General features: G+C 40.0%; 11 protein-coding genes across 11 annotated transcripts, besides 1 other annotated feature; 8 read left to right on the top strand and 3 right to left on the bottom strand.

Moving 5' to 3' along the window:
* Positions 1 to 479: 479 nt before the first annotated feature.
* On the top strand, positions 480 to 1,067 carry POP3 (Pop3p; the record flags this gene model as incomplete). Its single annotated transcript, NM_001183120.1, has 1 exon — positions 480 to 1,067. The coding sequence occupies one exon, from the start codon at positions 480 to 482 to the stop codon at positions 1,065 to 1,067; it is 588 nt and encodes a 195-aa protein (NP_014117.1).
* A 192-nt stretch (positions 1,068 to 1,259) lies between these two features.
* Positions 1,260 to 1,721, top strand: HCH1 (Hch1p; the record flags this gene model as incomplete). Its single annotated transcript, NM_001183119.1, has 1 exon — positions 1,260 to 1,721. The coding sequence occupies one exon, from the start codon at positions 1,260 to 1,262 to the stop codon at positions 1,719 to 1,721; it is 462 nt and encodes a 153-aa protein (NP_014118.1).
* Positions 1,722 to 1,887: 166 nt separating this feature from the next.
* On the bottom strand, positions 1,888 to 3,204 carry ERG24 (delta(14)-sterol reductase; the record flags this gene model as incomplete). Its single annotated transcript, NM_001183118.1, has 1 exon — positions 1,888 to 3,204. The coding sequence occupies one exon, from the start codon at positions 3,202 to 3,204 to the stop codon at positions 1,888 to 1,890; it is 1,317 nt and encodes a 438-aa protein (NP_014119.1).
* Positions 3,205 to 3,709: 505 nt separating this feature from the next.
* On the top strand, positions 3,710 to 5,695 carry PRM1 (pheromone-regulated protein PRM1; the record flags this gene model as incomplete). Its single annotated transcript, NM_001183117.1, has 1 exon — positions 3,710 to 5,695. One exon carries the CDS (start codon positions 3,710 to 3,712, stop codon positions 5,693 to 5,695), a length of 1,986 nt encoding a protein of 661 aa, NP_014120.1.
* A 368-nt stretch (positions 5,696 to 6,063) lies between these two features.
* Positions 6,064 to 9,246, top strand: CAF120 (Caf120p; the record flags this gene model as incomplete). Its single annotated transcript, NM_001183116.1, has 1 exon — positions 6,064 to 9,246. The coding sequence occupies one exon, from the start codon at positions 6,064 to 6,066 to the stop codon at positions 9,244 to 9,246; it is 3,183 nt and encodes a 1,060-aa protein (NP_014121.1).
* A 225-nt stretch (positions 9,247 to 9,471) lies between these two features.
* Positions 9,472 to 9,660, top strand: YNL277W-A (uncharacterized protein; the record flags this gene model as incomplete). The annotated part of the gene is made up of 1 exon (NM_001184664.1): positions 9,472 to 9,660. One exon carries the CDS (start codon positions 9,472 to 9,474, stop codon positions 9,658 to 9,660), a length of 189 nt encoding a protein of 62 aa, NP_878151.1.
* Positions 9,661 to 10,141: 481 nt separating this feature from the next.
* MET2 (homoserine O-acetyltransferase) lies at positions 10,142 to 11,602 on the top strand (the record flags this gene model as incomplete). Its single annotated transcript, NM_001183115.1, has 1 exon — positions 10,142 to 11,602. The coding sequence occupies one exon, from the start codon at positions 10,142 to 10,144 to the stop codon at positions 11,600 to 11,602; it is 1,461 nt and encodes a 486-aa protein (NP_014122.1).
* A 458-nt stretch (positions 11,603 to 12,060) lies between these two features.
* BOR1 (Bor1p) lies at positions 12,061 to 13,791 on the top strand (the record flags this gene model as incomplete). The annotated part of the gene is made up of 1 exon (NM_001183113.1): positions 12,061 to 13,791. One exon carries the CDS (start codon positions 12,061 to 12,063, stop codon positions 13,789 to 13,791), a length of 1,731 nt encoding a protein of 576 aa, NP_014124.1.
* Positions 13,792 to 13,910: 119 nt separating this feature from the next.
* On the bottom strand, positions 13,911 to 14,963 carry GOR1 (glyoxylate reductase; the record flags this gene model as incomplete). The annotated part of the gene is made up of 1 exon (NM_001183112.1): positions 13,911 to 14,963. The coding sequence occupies one exon, from the start codon at positions 14,961 to 14,963 to the stop codon at positions 13,911 to 13,913; it is 1,053 nt and encodes a 350-aa protein (NP_014125.1).
* Positions 14,964 to 15,675: 712 nt separating this feature from the next.
* Positions 15,676 to 19,392, top strand: TOF1 (Tof1p; the record flags this gene model as incomplete). Its single annotated transcript, NM_001183111.1, has 1 exon — positions 15,676 to 19,392. One exon carries the CDS (start codon positions 15,676 to 15,678, stop codon positions 19,390 to 19,392), a length of 3,717 nt encoding a protein of 1,238 aa, NP_014126.1.
* Positions 19,392 to 19,598: an origin of replication (ARS1410; Replication origin; identified in multiple array studies, confirmed by plasmid-based recombinational ARS assay).
* Positions 19,598 to 21,877, bottom strand: SEC2 (guanine nucleotide exchange factor SEC2; the record flags this gene model as incomplete). Its single annotated transcript, NM_001183110.1, has 1 exon — positions 19,598 to 21,877. The coding sequence occupies one exon, from the start codon at positions 21,875 to 21,877 to the stop codon at positions 19,598 to 19,600; it is 2,280 nt and encodes a 759-aa protein (NP_014127.1).
* Positions 21,878 to 21,927: the final 50 nt, after the last annotated feature.

The raw sequence follows: 21,927 nt of genomic DNA on the forward strand, positions 1-21,927 counted from the left end.
AATCAAGAATGGCTCACTGTTGAAACATTCTGCTTAATGTCGAAACAGTCCGTAAACAAACACATTCCCACAAAACACCGCACCGCGAAAAAAAAAAAAAACAGGAAAAAACGCGAAATGTCCGTAACTTTACCCGGTAATAGTCACGTGATAAAGGTGCATTGGTCTAGCTGGCTGTTCTGGCCAACGCGACAGCAGGGTTCATACTTTCAGTAGAACAAAAATCGGGGGAAATGCGATGCACTCTTTAACTGCAATTATGCACATCCTATTGCCAGGGCGGATATTTGATGTTGTTCTCAGATATGTATTCCCTGATCTATACCGTTCTCATAGTTCAATTTTCTCTGATTTTCTCGTGCGGGCAATAAGTAAAAAATAGCATTTGCGTGCTTAAGTGAAATTTTTCAGATTATGAGTGATATAGAGATGAGGACTGTAACAAGAAGGAAGGTGAGGAAATCAAGACGGTAAGTAGCATGTCCGGGTCGTTAAAATCTCTAGACAAGAAAATAGCTAAAAGAAGGCAGGTGTATAAGCCCGTGCTAGACAATCCGTTCACAAACGAAGCACATATGTGGCCGCGCGTGCATGATCAGCCATTGATTTGGCAGCTGCTGCAATCCTCTATCATAAATAAGTTGATTCACATTCAATCGAAGGAGAACTACCCTTGGGAGCTGTATACAGATTTCAATGAAATTGTGCAGTATTTGAGCGGCGCTCACGGAAACAGCGACCCAGTATGTCTATTTGTGTGCAATAAGGACCCTGATGTACCGCTTGTGCTCTTGCAGCAAATCCCGCTATTATGCTATATGGCGCCCATGACGGTTAAACTGGTGCAGTTGCCCAAGAGTGCCATGGATACCTTCAAGTCGGTTTCTAAATATGGAATGCTGCTGCTGCGGTGCGACGATAGGGTCGACAAGAAATTCGTATCGCAGATCCAGAAGAACGTTGATCTGCTTCAGTTTCCCTGGTTAAATGCTATCAAGTATCGGCCCACATCTGTCAAGCTGTTGAAAACTACAGTGCCAATTGTCTCGAAGAAGAGGCAAAAGTAGACAAAATTACCCGCGCAGGCCTATTTTTCTAGAAGACAGAAGAAAAAAGTGGGCAGAGAAAGCGAGGAAAAAAAGAAATACATATGAAGAAGAAAAAAGCTGAAATTTAAGCAAATACTTTTTGGACAAAATCATCAAACTACTACTAAAGTTTGAAACGATCGGAAAGTTACAACACATTTACGATAAAATATGGTTGTCTTGAATCCAAATAACTGGCATTGGGTGGATAAAAACACCTTACCTTGGTCTAAGGACTACTTGAACGGTAAATTAACGAGTTTGTCCACTGTTTCCTCTGATGGGAAGAGCAAAATTGAGTTAACCCAGGTGAGTAGCATCACCGGTGACTCCAACGTATCTCAAAGGAAGGGCAAGCCGATTTGCTACTTTGACTTACAGTTGTCGATGAACGTCAAAGTGACAAATTTGGATACTAATAAGGACGACGAGGATGATGACGGCATACTTGCGGACGGGAAACTAGAAATTCCAGAGTTTATGCATGACGAGTCTGATATTCCGATTTTGTCGCAAGGGTTTGATGCTTTTGATGGATTGGTTAGGTCTGAATTTGTCCCTAAAGTAGTGGAAACGCTACTAAAATACCAAGATGACTTGATTAAAGAACACTCAAAGGATATACAAGTTTGATGTGTTCATGTAACGAAAAGGGGAGCGTTGCATAGATAGACCACCGCCCCTTTTAATTTTTCCAGCGTTTTCAATTGTTATTCTTCTTCTTCCTCATACTCACCCAATACATAACATGTATACACACATACATAGATAATGAAGAAAATAGCAGTGGTAGAAAAACTTAATAAACATATGGAATGATCTTGTAAGGAACTTTTCTTTCGTATTCTTCCCAATTTTCGCCATATTTCAGGCGGCACTTGTGCTCATCACGTTGTTGACGGTGTAATAACAACGTGGCGAAGTACAACGAGTAGTAATATGTCAAGGGAGTTTGGAACCAGGTGGCCAAACACCAACTTAATGAAATCAGCCAATCGCCAAAGTAATTGATATGCTGTGATTTAGCCCACCACCCGTCACATAATAACTTTGTACCACGCTTTGTCTGAATACTTTTTAGATTTTCTAATTTACCTTGTCTAAACTCAGATTTTTGCTTATTTGCCGAGTGGAAGATGTGGAAACCCAAAAACATTATGGCTAATATACCGACAACTTTCACCCATCCCAATTCCACAGGGGAAACACTCAAGTAACGCGCTTGTAATGAGTAGGTGAATGGAACTAAACTTAAGTCACCAAACGCTAGCATGAAACCAAACCCATCTGTAGTGATATCCATCATGGTTAATACACCTTCCTCGTTTAGTACTCCATCGAAAATGTAAAATCCTTGCAAGAAATTAACCAAGACCAATGCATCGTTGATTTTACCAGTCTTCAGGTAATGGTGATGCAGACAGGAAAGATTGATCAGTAACCATAACAACATGCCGGGTCTCAACTCTGAAAACATCTTGATATCTAATGGGCCGAGACGAGGGTTCAGTTCTCTACCAATAAACCAATCGTAAATGATGTTTCCTGAATTTCCACCTAGTGCTAAGATCTTTTCCCTTTTGCCATTACCATTTTTCTTGAAGATCAATGGTATGAAGCTGGCAACATAGCAGTACGTCGCCAAAAAGAACGAAAACAAAATAGATATTATGCATAAACTAACGTGATTTTCATACAGATATTGCAATTCAGGCAATTGTCCATCAGTCAATTTCCATCTGATAGCCAAAACTAAGACCAAAGTTGTAGACATGGCAATTCCATTGATCTTATACGAAAGCTTCGAACCATCCCTTAACTGAACACCCTTCATGACTCTGCCCGGTAAAATGACGTCCAAAACTGCCAGTATTCCATACCACAGGCAATAGACAGTCCATAATTCACGATTGCCCAGATAGTAGCGCAATGGCTTGATACCGTTCCAAAGCTCAACTATATCGAAATTCTGGAAAAATCCCTTAATAAAATAATCGGGCCTTATCATTTGATTCAAGATGATAGTGAAAACAGGCAGCCCTATGCTGATGCCTAAGGCACCAATCAGCCCACCAAATTCAAACTCTGTAGTTCTGGGATTCAAAGCTGATACCATCCTTTTATTCTCTACACCGAATTTGTCTTTACTCCTATGCTGTTTACAAGGTCTATCTGATAAGCAATTGCGCAAGAAAATAGTAGAATGAAAACTGATTATTAAAAACAAACGTAAACTCAAGCCTCACTTGATGCTCAGACGGAGTACGTGAAAAACGTCCGTTATGCAAAACCCTTTATATGCACAACCTTCACACAATGCAAATTTCCGATGATGCCTACATACAAAAGAGCGAAAGGCGATATAAATTTTTTTCACGGGATTTTCGTTTAGGTGAAAATAAAATGAACGACAGAGCATGCAGAGTCCGGGTAATACATATGTTTCAATACTGTTTCAATACTGTTTCAGAAGTGCGTCACATATTAATTTTAACTTATAACTGGCCTGTTGCTGGCAAGAGGTATATATATATGACGAATGTGACCAACATAAGTCCTTAAGATAATCCCGAAATATTTGGTTAGGATGATTCCCTTTCGAATTTGTGAACGTTGATGATATGAGCGGTTTTAAATGCTATTTGCAATTGGGTGACAGGCTCTCTCAAATATGGCTAAATAAGTATACTTTGGTTTTGCTGCTAGCAATGCTGAAGCTTCTGTTTTTCTCCAAATCCATACAACATGCGATAGAAGTCTCGGAAACGTATATTTTGTCCAATTGTTACAGTATTGATTCACTATACTCCAAGATGACAGACAACACGCCGCACTATTTAGGTATCATGGGGAATTATCTTATCGAGAAGGGTATGGAGGAGACTGTTAAAGCTACGCTAGAGACGTTATCACTTATAGTATATGCGAGCGAGGGGCTGGTAAACTTTGCCATTGACCTGTATTTGGGCACTTATGCCTGTTTGATTGTTAGTGCCGTTGATGGTACCGTGGACGTTGCTACTAACATTACAGAAAAACTGATTAGCTTAGTCAATGATACAGTTTCAAGTGTGGCTAATGAATTGGATACGGGCTTGAATGACATCTCCAAAATAATCAATAAAGTGATCAAGGCCGCATCCAAAGTAGAGAATTTTTTCACAGGTGATGACGATGACAGTAACATGACGTCGTCAATCAAAAGCGTCAACTTAACCATATCTGCGCTTCACAATTTATACATTCCTTCCTCAATCAACGATAAGCTTGAAGAGTTATCGGCAAAGACGCCGGACTTTGCCCAGGTTAAGAATACAACCAAGAACCTGATCTCGGTTCCCTTCAATGAAGTTCGGAAGAATATCAAGGCCGTGAATGCCAGCAATATAATCGGAGATACCTCCGTTTTGTACGTACCTCCCGTGTCCCTTGACAACAGTACTGGGATTTGCTCATCCAATCAATCAGAAATTTTGGCCTTTTATTCCATCTTGGGACATGTCCTGAAAATAGCCACCGTAGTGTGCATTACCGTATTGATATGCTTCGCTGTTGGTGCGATGGCGCCCGTTGCATGGAATGAAATCAAGCTCTGGAGGCGCCTTTGCGGAATGAGAGACCATTACATGCTGAGCAGGCAAGATTCGTATACGTCCTTTTCCAGTGAAAACACGCACGAATTGAAAGATCCATTTAGAGATCCTCCTATACAAAATGGCCAATATGATGTCATTGCAAGCTATCAGCAGTGCTTTCAAACATGGAACACAAGAATAGCAGGCTGGATGACAAATCTTGTTACCTTTGGAAAATCACCAGAGAACATTGACCCAAAGACTAAACAAAAAATAGAATGGGTAGTGGCTTATATGACCTCCGAAAGAGCACTGTGTGTTCTTGGAATTGGACTTTTGGGAATTTTAGTGTGCATATGCCAATTTGTCATGATAGCACTGTTAAAACACAAGATAAGCCATTCATTGACTTCTAATGATGGTGACGGCGTTCAAAATTTGCTGAAGTCTAGCACTGCCGTCGATATAGAGAACCAAATGAGCCTTTGGAGCGTTCAGACTAATAAATATATAAATACTACGGAGACCAATATCAATCAGGAAGTATTCGGGTGGATAAACACGACAACACTTTCTGTGAACAATACAGTGGCCACCATGATCTCTGATATAGACACAACTTTAGCAGATGTATTCAATGGAACACTGCTATATAACCCAATGAAAACCGTGGTCGGATGTGCCATTGAAAATAAGCTCTACACAATAGAGAAGGCAATGACGTGGATTCACGACAAGGCTCAGCTGCATATCCCGAGAATTAATGGGACACAAATCAAGCAAGCTCTGGCAAAGCAAACCGACAACAGCACTATACCCACTGCAAGCTCCACTTCTGCCGCCACAGAAAACTTACTGGAGAACCTTGTGAATGATATGAGAGAAGGACTTTTAAAAATTCTCCGAGCTTACCACCGTATAACTCTGGGAGAACTCACGGTAGCCTTGGTCATTCTTGCGGTGTGGCTCGTACAATTGCCCATAGCTCTGGTAATTCTCCGATTACGTCTTCGCAAAGCCACCTTTGACTGATTAATTAGTTGATAGACTTTTTCCGTCATAACTCTATTTAATAATGATGACCAAAAAGAGGCTCGTTCGAATCATTTCGCGTTGAATTTGAAATTCGCGGAGGAAAAACACGCAAAGAGAATCGGAAACCTTATCGTCAAATCATTGCACCTTGCAATGGTGGGTAATGATACATCATCGCAGTAACAGTATTCATATATTCGTATAGTTAATAAGATCACTTTTCAGTTAGCTTATACAATAAAAGATATTACCTTTTGTATTGTTAGTTGCAACATCCTTTTTTTATAAACTTTGACAGGCGATATTACGTTTGTCACTTCGGTTTCCCCACACAAAGAACACGTTACTTGGCAAATTCAGCTCTTATGCGAATTTTTTCAGGTGACAACAAGGTAGTTGATTCCCTCGCCTCTAACCCTGGATTAATGAGTCCATCGAATTTTGGCGGTGACTTCGGTTCACGACTAAAAGTAAATGTAACATCAAAAAAGAAACTTAACGACTCATCACCAACTTCTCCCATGGAAAGTTCACCAGTTTCACCTGAGTTGGTGCCTATTCTAACACTGCTAAATGCACATACACATAGAAGATATCATGAAGGCGTGTTTTTGATTTTACAAGACCTTAACAACAATGGCACTCATGCAGCAAGGAAATGGAAGGACGTATATGGGGTACTGTTGGGTACTCAACTAGCCCTTTGGGACGCCAAGGAACTAGCAGAATTCACTGATCCGTCTTGTCCGGTCTCTGAAAAGAAACTGAAGGAAGTTGCTTCCAAACCCACTTATATCAATTTGACAGATGCTACACTAAGAACTTTGGATAACTCCGATAATATCGTAATGGAGTGTGGAAAAAACCTCACTAATGCATTGGTGGTTTCTACTACGCTGAAAAACCGATATTTCTTACAATTCGGTAACAAAGAGTCTTTCAACGCATGGAATTCTGCTATACGATTATGTTTATACGAATGTTCTTCGTTACAAGAGGCTTACACAGGCGCATTTATTTCAAGTAGAGGCGCAAAATTAGGTGATATCAGAATTCTCCTTACGAATAGAAAATATGATTACAAGGATTGGGTCAGCGTCAGATTCGGAGCAGGTATGCCGTGGAAGCGCTGCTATGCGGTAATCTCTCAATCTAGCAGTAAGAAAAAGGGTCATTTTGGTGAAATAAATCTTTATGAAAATGACAAGAAAGTGAAGAAAAACCATGCAATGGCTACTATTGTAGAGGCAAAGGCGCTTTATGCTGTTTACCCGTCCTCCCCTAAACTAATAGATTCCTCTACAATCATTAAAGTCGTAGGTTCTGTGAAATTTGAAAAAAAGGAGTCTGCTCAGGAAAAGGATGTCTTTATTATGCCCGAGAAGCATCAAGCTGTACCAAGTTATGACACTATAATAAGGTTTTTAATACCGGCTATGGATACTTTTAAACTATATGGAAGACCAGAGAAATTATTGTCAAGCAAGAACGACCCACATTCACTTTTGTTTGGTTTGCCAGTTTTGCCACATATATACTACTTGGAAGTGGAGGATTTACTTCCATTGACTAATTCTGTATCAAGCTTACACTGGTCGAATAACGAATGGAAGGAACATATCAGTGATATTTTACAAAGGAAAATAGCACAAGGCTACTGTGGGTGTAATTCTACTTCCAATATTACTTCTCCTCTACCTTCTCCTTTCCTTGGTTCAGCAGACTTATTTGAAAGGGCCGATGGTGTTTTATCACCGAAACTTTCTTACGGGTCTAAATCTTCTTCGAATAACAGCTCGAAGAACAGTTTGCCAAAGAGAGAGCGTGTAAAATTGTCATCTTCTTCTGAACAGGACCTTAATAACTCTGATAGTCCATCTATTAAACGTAAAAGTCCTCCACTAGTGATATCTGAAAGTCCACACAAAGTCCACACACCTACTGATGCATCCTTCAGAACAAGAGTGACAGAAGGTTCACCTTATGCGAAGCAAAGACATCCCAAGCCGTTTGCGTCATCTGTAAACGATTCACCATCAGACAGAGCCAAGTCGAGGACAGTTCCTTACAATAATAACGACAGGAAAGCGACCACTCCTGAGAAATTTGAAAGAGGAGAAACCTCTTGTGGTAAGAACGTGGACGAAAGTTTGGAAAAGGTCCGGAATATGAAGTTAGAAATTCCCGAGTCCAATTTTGACAAGTTCATGACAGACAAAAATCTGTTGTCTGTGGATTCTAAATGCTCTAATGAGAAGAAGCTCTCTGTGGAATCAGATTTGTCTGCAATCTACGAAAAATACTCCAATGGTCCCTTTGGTCACACTGAGGGTCTTAACGGATCTTCTGATGAAACTTACCTTCGTTTTCAACGGGCGTCAGTTCATTCAGAGAGCAACTACAATTCAAGAAAATCCTTTACACCAAGTGACTTTTCTAATGGCAATGAGGAAGAACATGCCGTTTTACAAGAATTAAATAGTTTAACCCAAAGAATTAATGAACTAGGCATGGAAAGTATAAATTCAAACTCCGATTCGGACAGAATAAACGGGTCATATTCACAAGTGGATTTTGGTAACAATAACGACGAGGACGATATGAACCTGTTCGACCCAGATTTTATGGCACAAGACCAATTGCGTGCTGAAGAAAGAGACTACAACAAGGATGATAGAACACCCTTAGCTAAGGTCCCTGCGGCCTTTCAATCAACTGGATTGGGCATAACCCCCGATGACGATATCGAGAGACAATACATAACGGAACACAGATCACGACATGAAGTGCCAAAGCGGTCTCCCGAGAAACCCTCCAACCCGCTGGAAATAGGTAACCCATACGCGAAACCTGGCACAAGGTTGAATACCACTCACACCCACAGCAAAACTGATCGTAGCATTACCCCTCAGAGGGGCCAGCCAGTCCCATCAGGCCAGCAGATTTCCTCCTACGTGCAGCCAGCAAACATTAATAGTCCTAACAAAATGTATGGTGCAAACAACTCGGCAATGGGTTCGCCCAGGAATCCAAAGACGAGAGCGCCACCAGGTCCATACAATCAGGGATGGAATAACCGCCCCTCGCCTTCAAATATTTACCAACGTCCTCATCCCTCAGATACACAACCACAAGCATATCATCTCCCCGGAAACCCATACTCAACGGGGAACAGGCCAAACATGCAAGCGCAATATCACCCGCAGCAGGTGCCCATGCCTATCCTGCAGCAGCCCAATCGCCCGTACCAACCTTATGCGATGAATACGCACATGGGCTCTCCTGGCGGATATGCTGGGGCAGCACCACCATTTCAGCCAGCTAACGTCAACTACAATACTAGGCCTCAGCAGCCATGGCCTACACCTAACTCACCATCCGCACACTACCGTCCGCCCCCTAACCTGAACCAGCCTCAAAACGGTAGTGCTGGTTACTATCGTCCGCCGGCACCACAATTGCAAAACTCCCAAGCCCGTCCACAAAAGAAGGACGGATTCTCACAGTTCATGCCATCTGCAACTACGAAGAACCCATATGCCCAGTAACTCGACCGACTGGTTGTAATTTTACAAAAAGAGAGACAATTAAGAAAAGAAACAAGCGCCAGGCTTCCGTATCCCAGTTTTTCATCTCACTTTCTGGGCACGATTGTAATAATACTTCATGATAATAACTAAACTATATAAGTAGTGTCTCATCCGTAAATATACATTTAGACAGATTCTTGTATTTTCTCCGGGCAATTTTTAACTTTTTTTCTGTTAGGGCACATGACACTTGCCTATTATGGACAGCCAGTAAAGATGTGCCATATATTGCCCCCTTTACGCTCTCTGCCAGTATTAGTGGGAAAAAAAAAACTGAAAAAAAAAAAATCGCAGACTACTAATAATCACGTGATATTTCTTTTCACTCTCTTCATAAAGTTGCTAAAAACACACAATCGAATGAGCCTCTGAGCAGTATAAATTGTACTTCAAAGCACTAGTCATGAAAAACGCTTACATTAGTTCAGTTTGTCAAGGTTATGCTATTACTTGTACTTATTTCTTGCTATTGTTAGTGGCTCCCCACATTGACGTATTTTCACGTGATGCGCCTCACTGCGGAAGGCGCCACACATTGCCTGCAAAAAATTGTGGATGCACTCATTTGATAGTAAACTAAGTCATGTTAATCGTTTGGATTTGGCACACACCCACAAATATACACATTACATATATATATATATTCAAAATACAGCTGCGTCCAATAGATGAGCTTCCGCTTCGTTGTACAACCTACCTGCTATCTTGTTCACGGATATTTCTTGCTTTTAATAAACAAAAGTAACTCTAGAACAGTCAAGTCTTCGATAATTTTTTTAGTCACAGGGTCCGTCTAAAGTTTCTCTTTATTTGGAATAATAGAAAAGAAAGAAAAAAACGTAGTATAAAAGGAATGTCGCATACTTTAAAATCGAAAACGCTCCAAGAGCTGGACATTGAGGAGATTAAGGAAACTAACCCATTGCTCAAACTAGTTCAAGGGCAGAGGATTGTTCAAGTTCCGGAACTAGTGCTTGAGTCTGGCGTGGTCATAAATAATTTCCCTATTGCTTATAAGACGTGGGGTACACTGAATGAAGCTGGTGATAATGTTCTGGTAATTTGTCATGCCTTGACTGGGTCCGCAGATGTTGCTGACTGGTGGGGCCCTCTTCTGGGTAACGACTTAGCATTCGACCCATCAAGGTTTTTTATCATATGTTTAAACTCTATGGGCTCTCCATATGGGTCTTTTTCGCCATTAACGATAAATGAGGAGACGGGCGTTAGATATGGACCCGAATTCCCATTATGTACTGTGCGCGATGACGTTAGAGCTCACAGAATTGTTCTGGATTCTCTGGGAGTAAAGTCAATAGCCTGTGTTATTGGTGGCTCTATGGGGGGGATGCTGAGTTTGGAATGGGCTGCCATGTATGGTAAGGAATATGTGAAGAATATGGTTGCTCTGGCGACATCAGCAAGACATTCTGCCTGGTGCATATCGTGGTCTGAGGCTCAAAGACAATCGATTTACTCAGATCCCAACTACTTGGACGGGTACTATCCGGTAGAGGAGCAACCTGTGGCCGGACTATCGGCTGCACGTATGTCTGCATTGTTGACGTACAGGACAAGAAACAGTTTCGAGAACAAATTCTCCAGAAGATCTCCTTCAATAGCACAACAACAAAAAGCTCAAAGGGAGGAGACACGCAAACCATCTACTGTCAGCGAACACTCCCTACAAATCCACAATGATGGGTATAAAACAAAAGCCAGCACTGCCATCGCTGGCATTTCTGGGCAAAAAGGTCAAAGCGTGGTGTCCACCGCATCTTCTTCGGATTCATTGAATTCTTCAACATCGATGACTTCGGTAAGTTCTGTAACGGGTGAAGTGAAGGACATAAAGCCTGCGCAGACGTATTTTTCTGCACAAAGTTACTTGAGGTACCAGGGCACAAAGTTCATCAATAGGTTCGACGCCAATTGTTACATTGCCATCACACGTAAACTGGATACGCACGATTTGGCAAGAGACAGAGTAGATGACATCACTGAGGTCCTTTCTACCATCCAACAACCATCCCTGATCATCGGTATCCAATCTGATGGACTGTTCACATATTCAGAACAAGAATTTTTGGCTGAGCACATACCGAAGTCGCAATTAGAAAAAATTGAATCTCCCGAAGGCCACGATGCCTTCCTATTGGAGTTTAAGCTGATAAACAAACTGATAGTACAATTTTTAAAAACCAACTGCAAGGCCATTACCGATGCCGCTCCAAGAGCTTGGGGAGGTGACGTTGGTAACGATGAAACGAAGACGTCTGTCTTTGGTGAGGCCGAAGAAGTTACCAACTGGTAGGGATAGATACCACACATACCTCAGGCATAACATAGATAAACCAGTACATGTATATCTATATCTATATTTATATATAGACAAACAGCATTAATTAACTATAACAAAGTTTCTAGTAACACTAACGGTAGTAGTAGATTTCTCTTTTTTGTCCTCGTTGTTAAAAAACGAAAGAAGAATGAAAAAAAAAAAAAAAAACAGAAGAGTAATAGCTAGTGCTTTAGAGCTTTCCACATTTTGACCGCACTTGTAGACAGCCACTCTTGCGTTGCCACTCGACATTACATGAACAACTGTTCTTCTCCCTGTAGCCTTAGCTTACTTCAAACTTTTTTCGTTTAGCGGGGAAAATACATCACTGAAGTAATTTTTAGATCACTCGTGGCGTAAAAGTAAGCATATCGCAATAATCATACTCATATCCTTTATCATCCAAAAAGTAGTAATAGCGCTGGCAAGGCATGTCGAATGAGAGCACACGAGTTACCGTTAGTCGCGGTTGTACAGCCTCCGACGAGTGTGCGCAAGCATTGGAACGGACAAACGATGAGCTAGACAGAGAATCATCGGTATCAGAAAGTAGAAGTGATGAAGAGAGCCACGAGAAGTTATCCCGACGTCGATTCCCGACGCTAGGTATAGGCATATGGCTCGATTTGAAGGACAGAATACCGTATTACAAGTCAGATTGGGTAGATGCGTTTAATTACAGAGTTATTCCCTCTATTGTTGACACCTACTTTAATAACCTGCTACCTGCAATAGCCTTTGCGCAAGATATGTTTGATAGGACTGATAATTCCTATGGTGTGAACGAAGTACTTCTATCCAGTGCAATGGCTGGAATTGTTTTTGGAGTTCTTGGTGGACAGCCCTTATGTATAGTGGGTGTTACTGGCCCCATCTCTATTTTTAATTATACGGTCTACGAAATTATAAAGCCTTTGAATACCAGCTATTTTGGCTTCATGTTTTGGATTTGTATGTGGTCTATGATTTTTCATTTAGTTTTAGCATTTACGAACGCCGTTTGCCTCTTGCAATACGTGACTACGTTCCCATGTGACATATTTGGATTATTTATTAATGTGGTCTACATTCAAAAAGGAATACAAATTTTAACAAGACAGTTCAGTGCTAAATCAGGGGAGAAATCAGTACAAGACGGATTTGCTAGTGTCGTGGTGGCGCTGGTTATGACTGCGTTTGGTCTTTTCTTTAAATTATTTCATTATTACCCCCTCTTTTCTCATAGGATCAGAACATTCATATCTGATTATTCAACTGCGCTTTCAGTGCTATTCTGGTCATCATTTACACATTTTGGTGGCTACTTGCATGATGTCAAATTTAAAAAATTGCCTATTACGAAAGCTTTTTTTCCTACTTCCAAAGTCAATAGGCCTCAAAATACTTGGCTGGCATATGAACCGATTCCTGTTAAAGACGTCTTTATTGCCCTACCATTTGGTATATTTTTAACAATCTTGTTTTACTTTGATCATAACGTATCGTCGCTAATGGCACAAAGGCATCAGTATAAGCTGAAAAAACCATCCTCTTTTCATTACGATTTCGCACTATTGGGACTTACCACTTGCATCAGCGGGGTTCTAGGAATCCCGGCGCCCAATGGTTTGATTCCTCAAGCACCATTGCACACAGAGACACTGCTAGTTAGGGATTCAAACCAAAAGGTTATCAGTTGCGTAGAGCAAAGATTTACAAATACGTTTCAGGGCCTGATGATTCTAGGGACAATGACAAGACCGTTATTGGTATGCTTAGGAGAAATCCCTCAGGCAGTACTTTCCGGATTGTTTTTCATTATGGGCATCAATGGCCTAATGACAAATAGTATTATACAACGGTTGGTTTTCCTGTTTTCAGACCCTAACAGAAGAGATAATACTTCACCTTTAATGAAAGTATCCAAGAAGTCAATGCTGATATTTCTTTCCTTTAGCCTGACGGGGTTTGCTGGTGAATTTGCTATCACAAATACTATAGCGGCCATCGGCTTTCCCTTAGTATTGCTTTTAAGTGTGTTAGTTTCTTTCTCGTTTGCTTATATTTTCCCGACTGAAGAATTAAAGATTCTCGATACTAATGTGGCACAAAAATTTACCATTAAAAATTTGTTATTGGAAAATATTCGTGATGCAAAGTTCTGTGATAAGCATGAAGACTAAACGCAGTTAGGATGTACAAAAGTCAACCACTTGTAATATATAGAAATTAATTGCATATATAAGAAGTATAATAATATTATCGCATTTCGAAAGGAAGAATAAAACTATGGATCTTGTAGTCAAACTAATGGCTTAGATTCATTGGGCCAGTCTTCATTTTGTAATTCCGGAACAATAGTCAAGACTTTCCCGGTCAATATCACATTCTTTGCATTTTCAACGACCAGTTCTTCCATTTTCTTTCTTGTTTCTACACTATGTGTGCCCATATGAGGCAGTCCTAAGACTTGGGACATCGATAATAACTCTTTGGATATTTTTGGCTCATATTCGAAAACGTCCAAACCAGCACTTCTAATCTTTCCAGAACGCAAAGCATCAGTCATGGCTTGTTCGTCTATCACGGCACCACGCGCTGTGTTAACAATAACTACACCATCTTTCATTTTTTCAATAGTCTCTGCATTGATTAGATGGTGAGTATTGTGGTTCAGTGGGACGTTTACAGATACTATATCAGAACGCTTCAAAAACTCCTCGAATCCTACATATTCACAACCATGCTCTTCTTCGGAAGGAAGCTGGTGTCTGTTATGATATATGAAATTCTCGAACCCAAACGGCTTCAATCTCTCTAAAATACAACGACCAATCCTACCTAGACCCAGTATACCAACTGTTTTCCCTTCAGGGTCGTATCCAAAGGGAGAACCACATGCGGGTCCTGCCTCCGGCCAGTTTCCCTCGATCAACCTTCTGTTACCAATACCGAAGTTTCTTAGGGCACCCAATAGCAAAAATACATGCGTATCAGCGGTAGCATTGCTAACTAAATCAGGAACATTGGCAACCTGGATGTGCCTTTTCTTGAATGGCTCAACATCAATTTGGTCATAACCAGCACCAGTATGACATACAGCCACTACGGAGGAGGGCAAAGCAAGAGCAAGCTCTTCATCAAATCTACCGGTGTTTTTCACACTCCTTGCTGTTCTAGTAATGACTTGTACTTGGGAGAGCTTATTTTGTGGGTCTTTTACCTCCCGCAAAAACTGTTCTCTAGTGGTGGATTCAGGGATGGTAATTACATCCGCAATCTTTTCCAATTCCCCCCAGGCTTGGTCACCAAAGGCATCCTTTCCTAATTTCAAAACAATTGGTTTCTTACTCATATTCTCTTCTCCTCTTCTTGCTCGTTTATGTATTGTTAATACTTCGGTATTGTAGAGCAATAATCATGTAGAAGGATTTCCCTAACGTAACAACAAGGCCAATAGAATTTACTTTTTATATGCTCGAGATTAGTGAAAAATGGGATAAGATTGCCTTGTTATCCCCGCCCCCTGCCAAGACTTTTGCAGATTTTAAGTCCGCTCTCGGTCCTACGTAATAAATGCCTGGAGAAGCTCTAGAGCTAATTGCGTCGTCCTTCAGGAATTCTGAAGACCACAGCAACGCAATCAGATGGCGGAACCACATTATGAAGCCAAGTGAGGTGTATACAGAGTTATACGTACTTTTCATCCATCCCCGCTCGGTTTCACCGTTCATAACGCTGGTTTTCACTGCCACTTCTCATATCAAGTCAGCGAAATAACCAGTAGTTGTCCTGTATATAGGCATCCCTACCGTTTGCTTTAGGAAGCTGTTCTGTGTTACTATCACAACTGGGTAGTGCCCTGTATGAATTGCTTCCCTGTGGAAATGGCCCTTCCATTATGCTACTTTGACGCGTTTACTGCCGCATTACGCGTTTACGATGAAAAATTAAAATGAGTATTAAGGATTTTTCAAATGAGATATGGTTCGTAAGTCGCCTCACATATGATAATACCATCTAGCTTGTGGGGTTTAGTGTATCTTTAATATAGGAGGGCGCACACTATGTCTGCTGATTTGCAACAAGGCACTACAAATGCGGCTGATTTCTCTCTGACGGTACTTAGAGCAAGAATTGCTTTATTGGCAACTGCCATCGGTGGGCCGGATTATACTTCCCAGATAGACCCACCCCCTTATAAGCTTGGCGATGACTGTTTGGCGTGCTTAAAAGATCTGAAAAGATGGTTTAAACTAGTGGATGACCAGCAGAAAAGATGGGATGTGGCAATGGCAGTAGCTGAATATCGCATCTTGACGGATGATCTGTTACCTATTCTGATAGATTGGGAAAACAAATGTTCTCTTGCAGCAAAGCTTGCAAAGAACAACCCAGACCATGAAGAGTTTAGAAACAAAGCTTATTACGATAAAATTGCGCTAAATTGTCTACAACTATTGGTCCTTATGACTTGGCCTTTAATTGTAACTGAACAGTCTTCATCAAATCAAATTACTCTCTATGGTGAGCTAAAGAAGCATCAATTGGTATACAAGAAAACGATTCTGTCTATGGAAAGTGGTAAAGTGTTAAGAGCTGCCATTAGATTGGCTCTGGATGTTATCAAAATCGACCGATTATCAAGAACTCCTAGGGACAATATGGTTCTCAAATTGGTTTTGAATTTTTTCAGAAATGTCATTGCTATAGAACCCGGTGAATTTACTATCAATACTAAGAAAAGCATGCCTAAGAAAGGTATCACATCTATCGATACTTTGCCACCAAACGTCTCTATGGATGACATCTCTTTAAATACGGTTATTTCCTCATTCCATAAAAACAAGGTATTCGGTTTCCTCTTAACGCTGACCAGCTCCTTATCAAAAGAGTTTGACCAGGACTTTATCAATATCCCACTGTTGGAGATTATGTTCTACTTCACTAAAGATGTTAACCAAGAACTGCTATTCCCTCGACAGTTCGAAACCGGGACACATTCAAAGGTGGTAAATAAAAATGAGAGCTCCTCTGCTAATAACATTGTTACAAGTGCAGGTTTTGAACTATCGAAGTTATTACAAAAGGAACACCAAATGAGAAAAAACGTTATCAAGCATACATCTGCAAGACACTCCAGATTTGGTGGTCTTTTATCTATACAAACACCAGATAAAACTAGGTTAACTGTTTCTGGTAGCCAAGCTCTCGTAGATGAAAAAATAGCGCTCCAAAAACTAGATGACAGCAAAAAATGGAATAAAAGAATAATTAAAAAGCATCAATCTGTCGCAGCTGAGGGCTTACCGAATAGTCTCTTGAATTCACAAACCGGTAAAGCTATTTTTTTCACCGAATCAAATGGTAAACATTTCAAAGAATTCATCAACAACTTTATAGATTCCGGCTTTAACATCTTGTTGCATAGTGTGACGAACTACTTCACAACTGAGCAGGATAGGATGGTAACTTTGGAGCAAGTCGAATATTTACTTTTCTTTGCATGGTTTGTTAAATACCAGTTGTTGAGGTCCAAAATCGACAATTCCGCAGATATAAAGCAAGTTTCAGAAGCCTTGAAAGAGGTGACTTTCATTCTAGTGTCTTCTCTTTTAAGAAGCGCATATGACCTGAAAAATTGGACAGTGACACATGCTGGTATGATTGCATTTAATGAACTGTTGAACCTCGTTTCCCGTACAAAGGCCGCTCAAGAAGAGGATTCGACCGATATAGAATTCATTGTAAGTAGGCTTTTCAGTGACGAGAGAATACAATTACTGTCAAATCTGCCGAAGATTGGTTCCAAATACTCCCTCCAATTCATGAAAAGTTGCATTGAACTAACACACTCGGTATTGAAAGTATTAGAGCAATACTCTGACGATAAAACATTAGTTATTGAAGGCAAATCAAGACGGCAAAAAAAGTTTAATATTTCAGAAGGTGATATTACTAAATTGATAGAAGAAGAAAATGTAGATAGAGATGAAGCGCTTGATATTCTAACCTCTTCTTTAAGAAGTATAGAAGTCAATTTTCAAAAGGTGCAAGCCAACTATATGACAGAACCGGTAATAGAAACGTACATTAATTTCCTTGAAAGATTTCGTGAGCTTGAGGACGATTCCATTAAAAAAGTATTTTCCTTTTTCCATAGAGTATTTGTTCAGGCAAAAGAACAGGCATTGTTATTTAGATTTGATTTGATAATATTATTAAGAGAAATGCTTTCACCTGACGGATTAGATAGAATGTCTCGTTCAAGGAAATATGTGAGTCAATTTTCAGACTACTTCCTCGCCAGGTTGAAGAAAAGGTTAAAGAAATCACCTGCTTGGTTTGTTGGATTACTTTTCCCGCCATTACACAATAGTGAAGTAGGATTTTACCAAAGATATGGTGAATATAATGTACTTAATAATGAATCAATGTATGCCGCTCCTGCATCACAGTTCAAACCAATTCCCGATGAAGAAGCCTTACCACCTTCGATTTTGTTGGATATGAAATATGGTGTTTTAGTTTCCACATTACTTGATGATGGAAAAACTGAACTATTGGACCAACTGCTCAAGCATATAACCCACACACTAGATATTTTTAAGTCGTGGCTAACCGTAAATGTTAATGCTGGGAAAGAAACAGTTAATCCACCCAATGAATATTTCACATTGACAGGTGTACTCAACAACGACCCTATTTTTAAAGATAAGGACTACAGGGCTTTATTGTTGCTGATAGGATACTCCATTCCACGTAAAATCAATGAACCTTGTTTTTTACCGGGGACTGTTGAAGTTTCTGACCTGACTGTTTCTTGTGAACTAGTGAAAAAATACTTATCAACACCATTTGAAACTCCAAACGGACTGCCTTCTTCTTCCTATCTTCTACGAGTTCGTTCAGAAAAGGATAGTTTTTCTCACAATGAACAAGATGGATGGGAAGGAGACGATGATTATGATTACAACGATCCCTACATTGTTCCAGATGATCAAATTTTATCGAAAAGCGACGCAGCATACTTCAAGGATTTAGATAACAATGCATCAGATAAACTTAAAGGTACCAAATTCAGTAAAGGGATTGCGAGATCCAAAAAAAAAGATAAGAGGAAGCGTAGGAAAGGAGAAGCCAAGACTAATTTGCCAATGTTTGGCGACCAGGATGATGAACGACCTCAGACCGTTAGAGAACGCCATGGCGTATTCAGTAAAGAGTTTATTAGTGATTCAGAAGATGACGAGGATTTGATGAACCCTATATTTTTTGAAAACGAAACATATATGAGATGGTTACTAGATAAAAACAATGGTCAGTTGACCGAGGATAGATATATCCAGTTTGCCAAATTTGCCGCGGAAAGGATGAATAATGGGGGTGTTGTGACAGGAGATTATACGAGCTTGTTTGGTGGATCCATACCAAGTATTGAAAGCATAAGAGCTACAGAAAGTAGTTCCTTTGCGCCAGATAAAAGCCTCATTTCTTTAGCAAGCCACGTGGCATCTGAAATGTCTATTTTCGATGTAAATAATAACAATAATAATCAACTCTCTGATGACGATGTCAACTCGGAATCAAGAAATAGTTTGGGCTCATCACAGCCATCAAATTCGCAAAATATGTTCCAATCTGAGGTGTATAGCAGAAAAGAATCTACAAAGCGTTCTTTGGAAGCGAGTGCAGCCGATGAAAGCGATGAAGATGAAGAGGCCATCCGCCTTTTTGGCAAAAAGTCTAGAGTTGTTTTGAGCCAAGGTGATAGTGATGATTGAGAATGAATATGTAGTAATTAATCCCTTTAATACGTGTAATTTTAGAACCACTTCTTTACTCTGTTTTTAAGTTCAAAGTATTGACATAATATTAAAACAATACATGCGATTCATTCTTTATCATTACCTATATTTTTCTAAGTTGTTGAACATCTTAAGGAACTCAAATGTCCATTAGGACACATAAAATTAAATATTATATAATTTATTGCTGTTCCTGGGCATCATCGAAATTGTCATCATTGCTTGAAGACGCATGCAATCCGCTACTAGGACTATTTTCCCCTATTTGTTCTTGGGTTTTGTCGCCTATCGTCAAGTTTGTCTTTAAAGTTTTTTCATTATTATCCTTCTTAGAGTTCTCGTCTCCAGAAGATGCCCTCTTCGAGGATATATTTTGTTTTACATTAGACTCAGCGTTTTCAAATTCAGTCTGATCAATTGCGCTTTCTTCTCTAAATTGCTCTTCTAAATCATCCAAATCTTGGAGTAACTTCTTCTTTTGTATCTTGCGTTGAGGAGCCTTTTTCTTTATTATAGAACGACCTTTTTTATCTCCGCAATCGCTGTTTTCTTCATTATTATTTGCCGACTTAATGCTACTTTTGTCATCTTTCGTTACCGTGTCATCACCTTCACCGTTGTCTATACTCTCTGGTGAACTAGAATCTGCGCTACTTGTAGTAGAATCTGCTAGAGAAGATTCATCTTCTGATGAACTATCTGCGGTTGAATTATCTGTGGAAGACCCATCTGAAGAGGATTCATCACTTGAAGATTCACCCGTAATTTCATTTTCCATATCTCCACTTTCAAAGTCAAAAGCGTCGCTCTTTTGACTTTCTTCTGCGCTAGATGAAGAAAAAGGTCTTTTTGCGTCCTGCTTCCAAAGAGCTTTGTCCTGCAAGCGAACCGATATAGCATCGTTTTGATCCTCATCGCTGTCATCCTCAACTAACGGTCCAATTTTTGAAGAAATTGAATCATCCACTGCCCATATGCCAATATGAGTCCAATGAAGTATACAACGCAATTTACACAATTGCAGCCATGCTCTTTGAATATTAGTGGTAGGTTGTCCTGGCTTTGCATTTGTTTCAGAAGAAAAAATCTCCATCTTTGGCTTATTTTTTGTTGAAGAATTGATACCAAGTCCTGCCATAAAACTTAAACGTTTGGTTTTTTTGTCTTGAGAAGAAACCCTGCCGTCTCTTTTGGTATGCTTCGTTACTTCAGAGAATTTTTCCAAATCTTCCTTGGTAATGTTCTGCGTCGTTAGCTTTTCTAAATGCCATGCGCCTACCTTCAATGATCTCAGGAAAGCAAAGATTTCACATGTCTGCCGCAACTTTAGCAAACACCAATGACACAAGGGATACGTATTCGTAACTTGTTCTTTACCGTCGTCAGTCTTGTGCAACGTTTTCAATATATACATCCTTGCGTGTTCGATAATGTCATCTCTAGATTCTCCACAAAAGGAACATGCGGCGTGCACTGCAACTGGAGGTGAATCTAAGGGAAACTTGAACATTTTTGGCATATTCGAAGTGGCTTGCTTTGCAGGGCTACTTGAGTTGTAGCCAATTTGGTAGGTTGCATTAACGCCGCTTAGGGGTTCCACGACCACCAAACCATCTATAATCAAGGAAAGTAGGGTTTTTTTAACCAACCAGCCGATGCCTGAAGCATTATCAATCTTAAGTATAGGCTGGATTTCATCATTTACCAATCTTCGTATTAACTTTGATTCGGTTGAAGTTGCCTTTATGTTTTCACAACGGGGTAGTGCAGCGACAAATTTTAGAAATTCATTGTAAAGGCTTATATCATAACGAATAGATGAAATGCTTGGCGAGTACACAATTCCGCTATAAATATCTTGGGAAGCAAGAGAATATGAAGTTGGAACTTTATTCAAAGAAGTGCTAGAAGAAGTTGCTGAATCACTCAATATTGTGGAATATCTGTTCGAATTATTTGTGACTGTGCTTTCATTATCTAAACTATGCATCACTTTTTTCAGATTCTTGAGCTGTAGGGTCAAAGTATCCAGTAATGTGTCCTTTTCACGCAGTTGTTCAGTGAGTCTCTTATTTAAGATTTCGATAGCATATTTCTCCTTTCTAGCATCAGCAACCATATTATTAGCCTCATCAAAGAGGGAAGCAGTCAGATCCTCAACTTCTTTATTTAGTTTATCCGCTTCCTCTTCAGCTTTAGTTCGAAGCTCATTTTCTTTGGCTATATCTTCACGCAATCTTTTCACTTCGTCATCTCTGTCTGACAATTCTCTTTTTAAAGTGTTGTAATCTTCTTTCAACTGATTATAGTTTTCAATTGCTGCCTTCTGGCTGGCTATTGTTTTTAAGGATTTATTAAGCTGTTCTTCTAAGTGTGACTGTTTATCCACGCTCTCGATCAATTGCGTAGACAGGGATGTAACCTGTATTGATACTCTTTTTGCTTCCTCAGAAGCATCCATATTGAAACCTTTATCAAACACAGCTAGTAAAGGAAAATATATCCCAGTGA

This window comes from Saccharomyces cerevisiae, chromosome XIV (genome assembly GCF_000146045.2).
Source record: "Saccharomyces cerevisiae S288C chromosome XIV, complete sequence".
NCBI classification, from domain to species: Eukaryota; Fungi; Ascomycota; class Saccharomycetes; order Saccharomycetales; family Saccharomycetaceae; genus Saccharomyces; species Saccharomyces cerevisiae.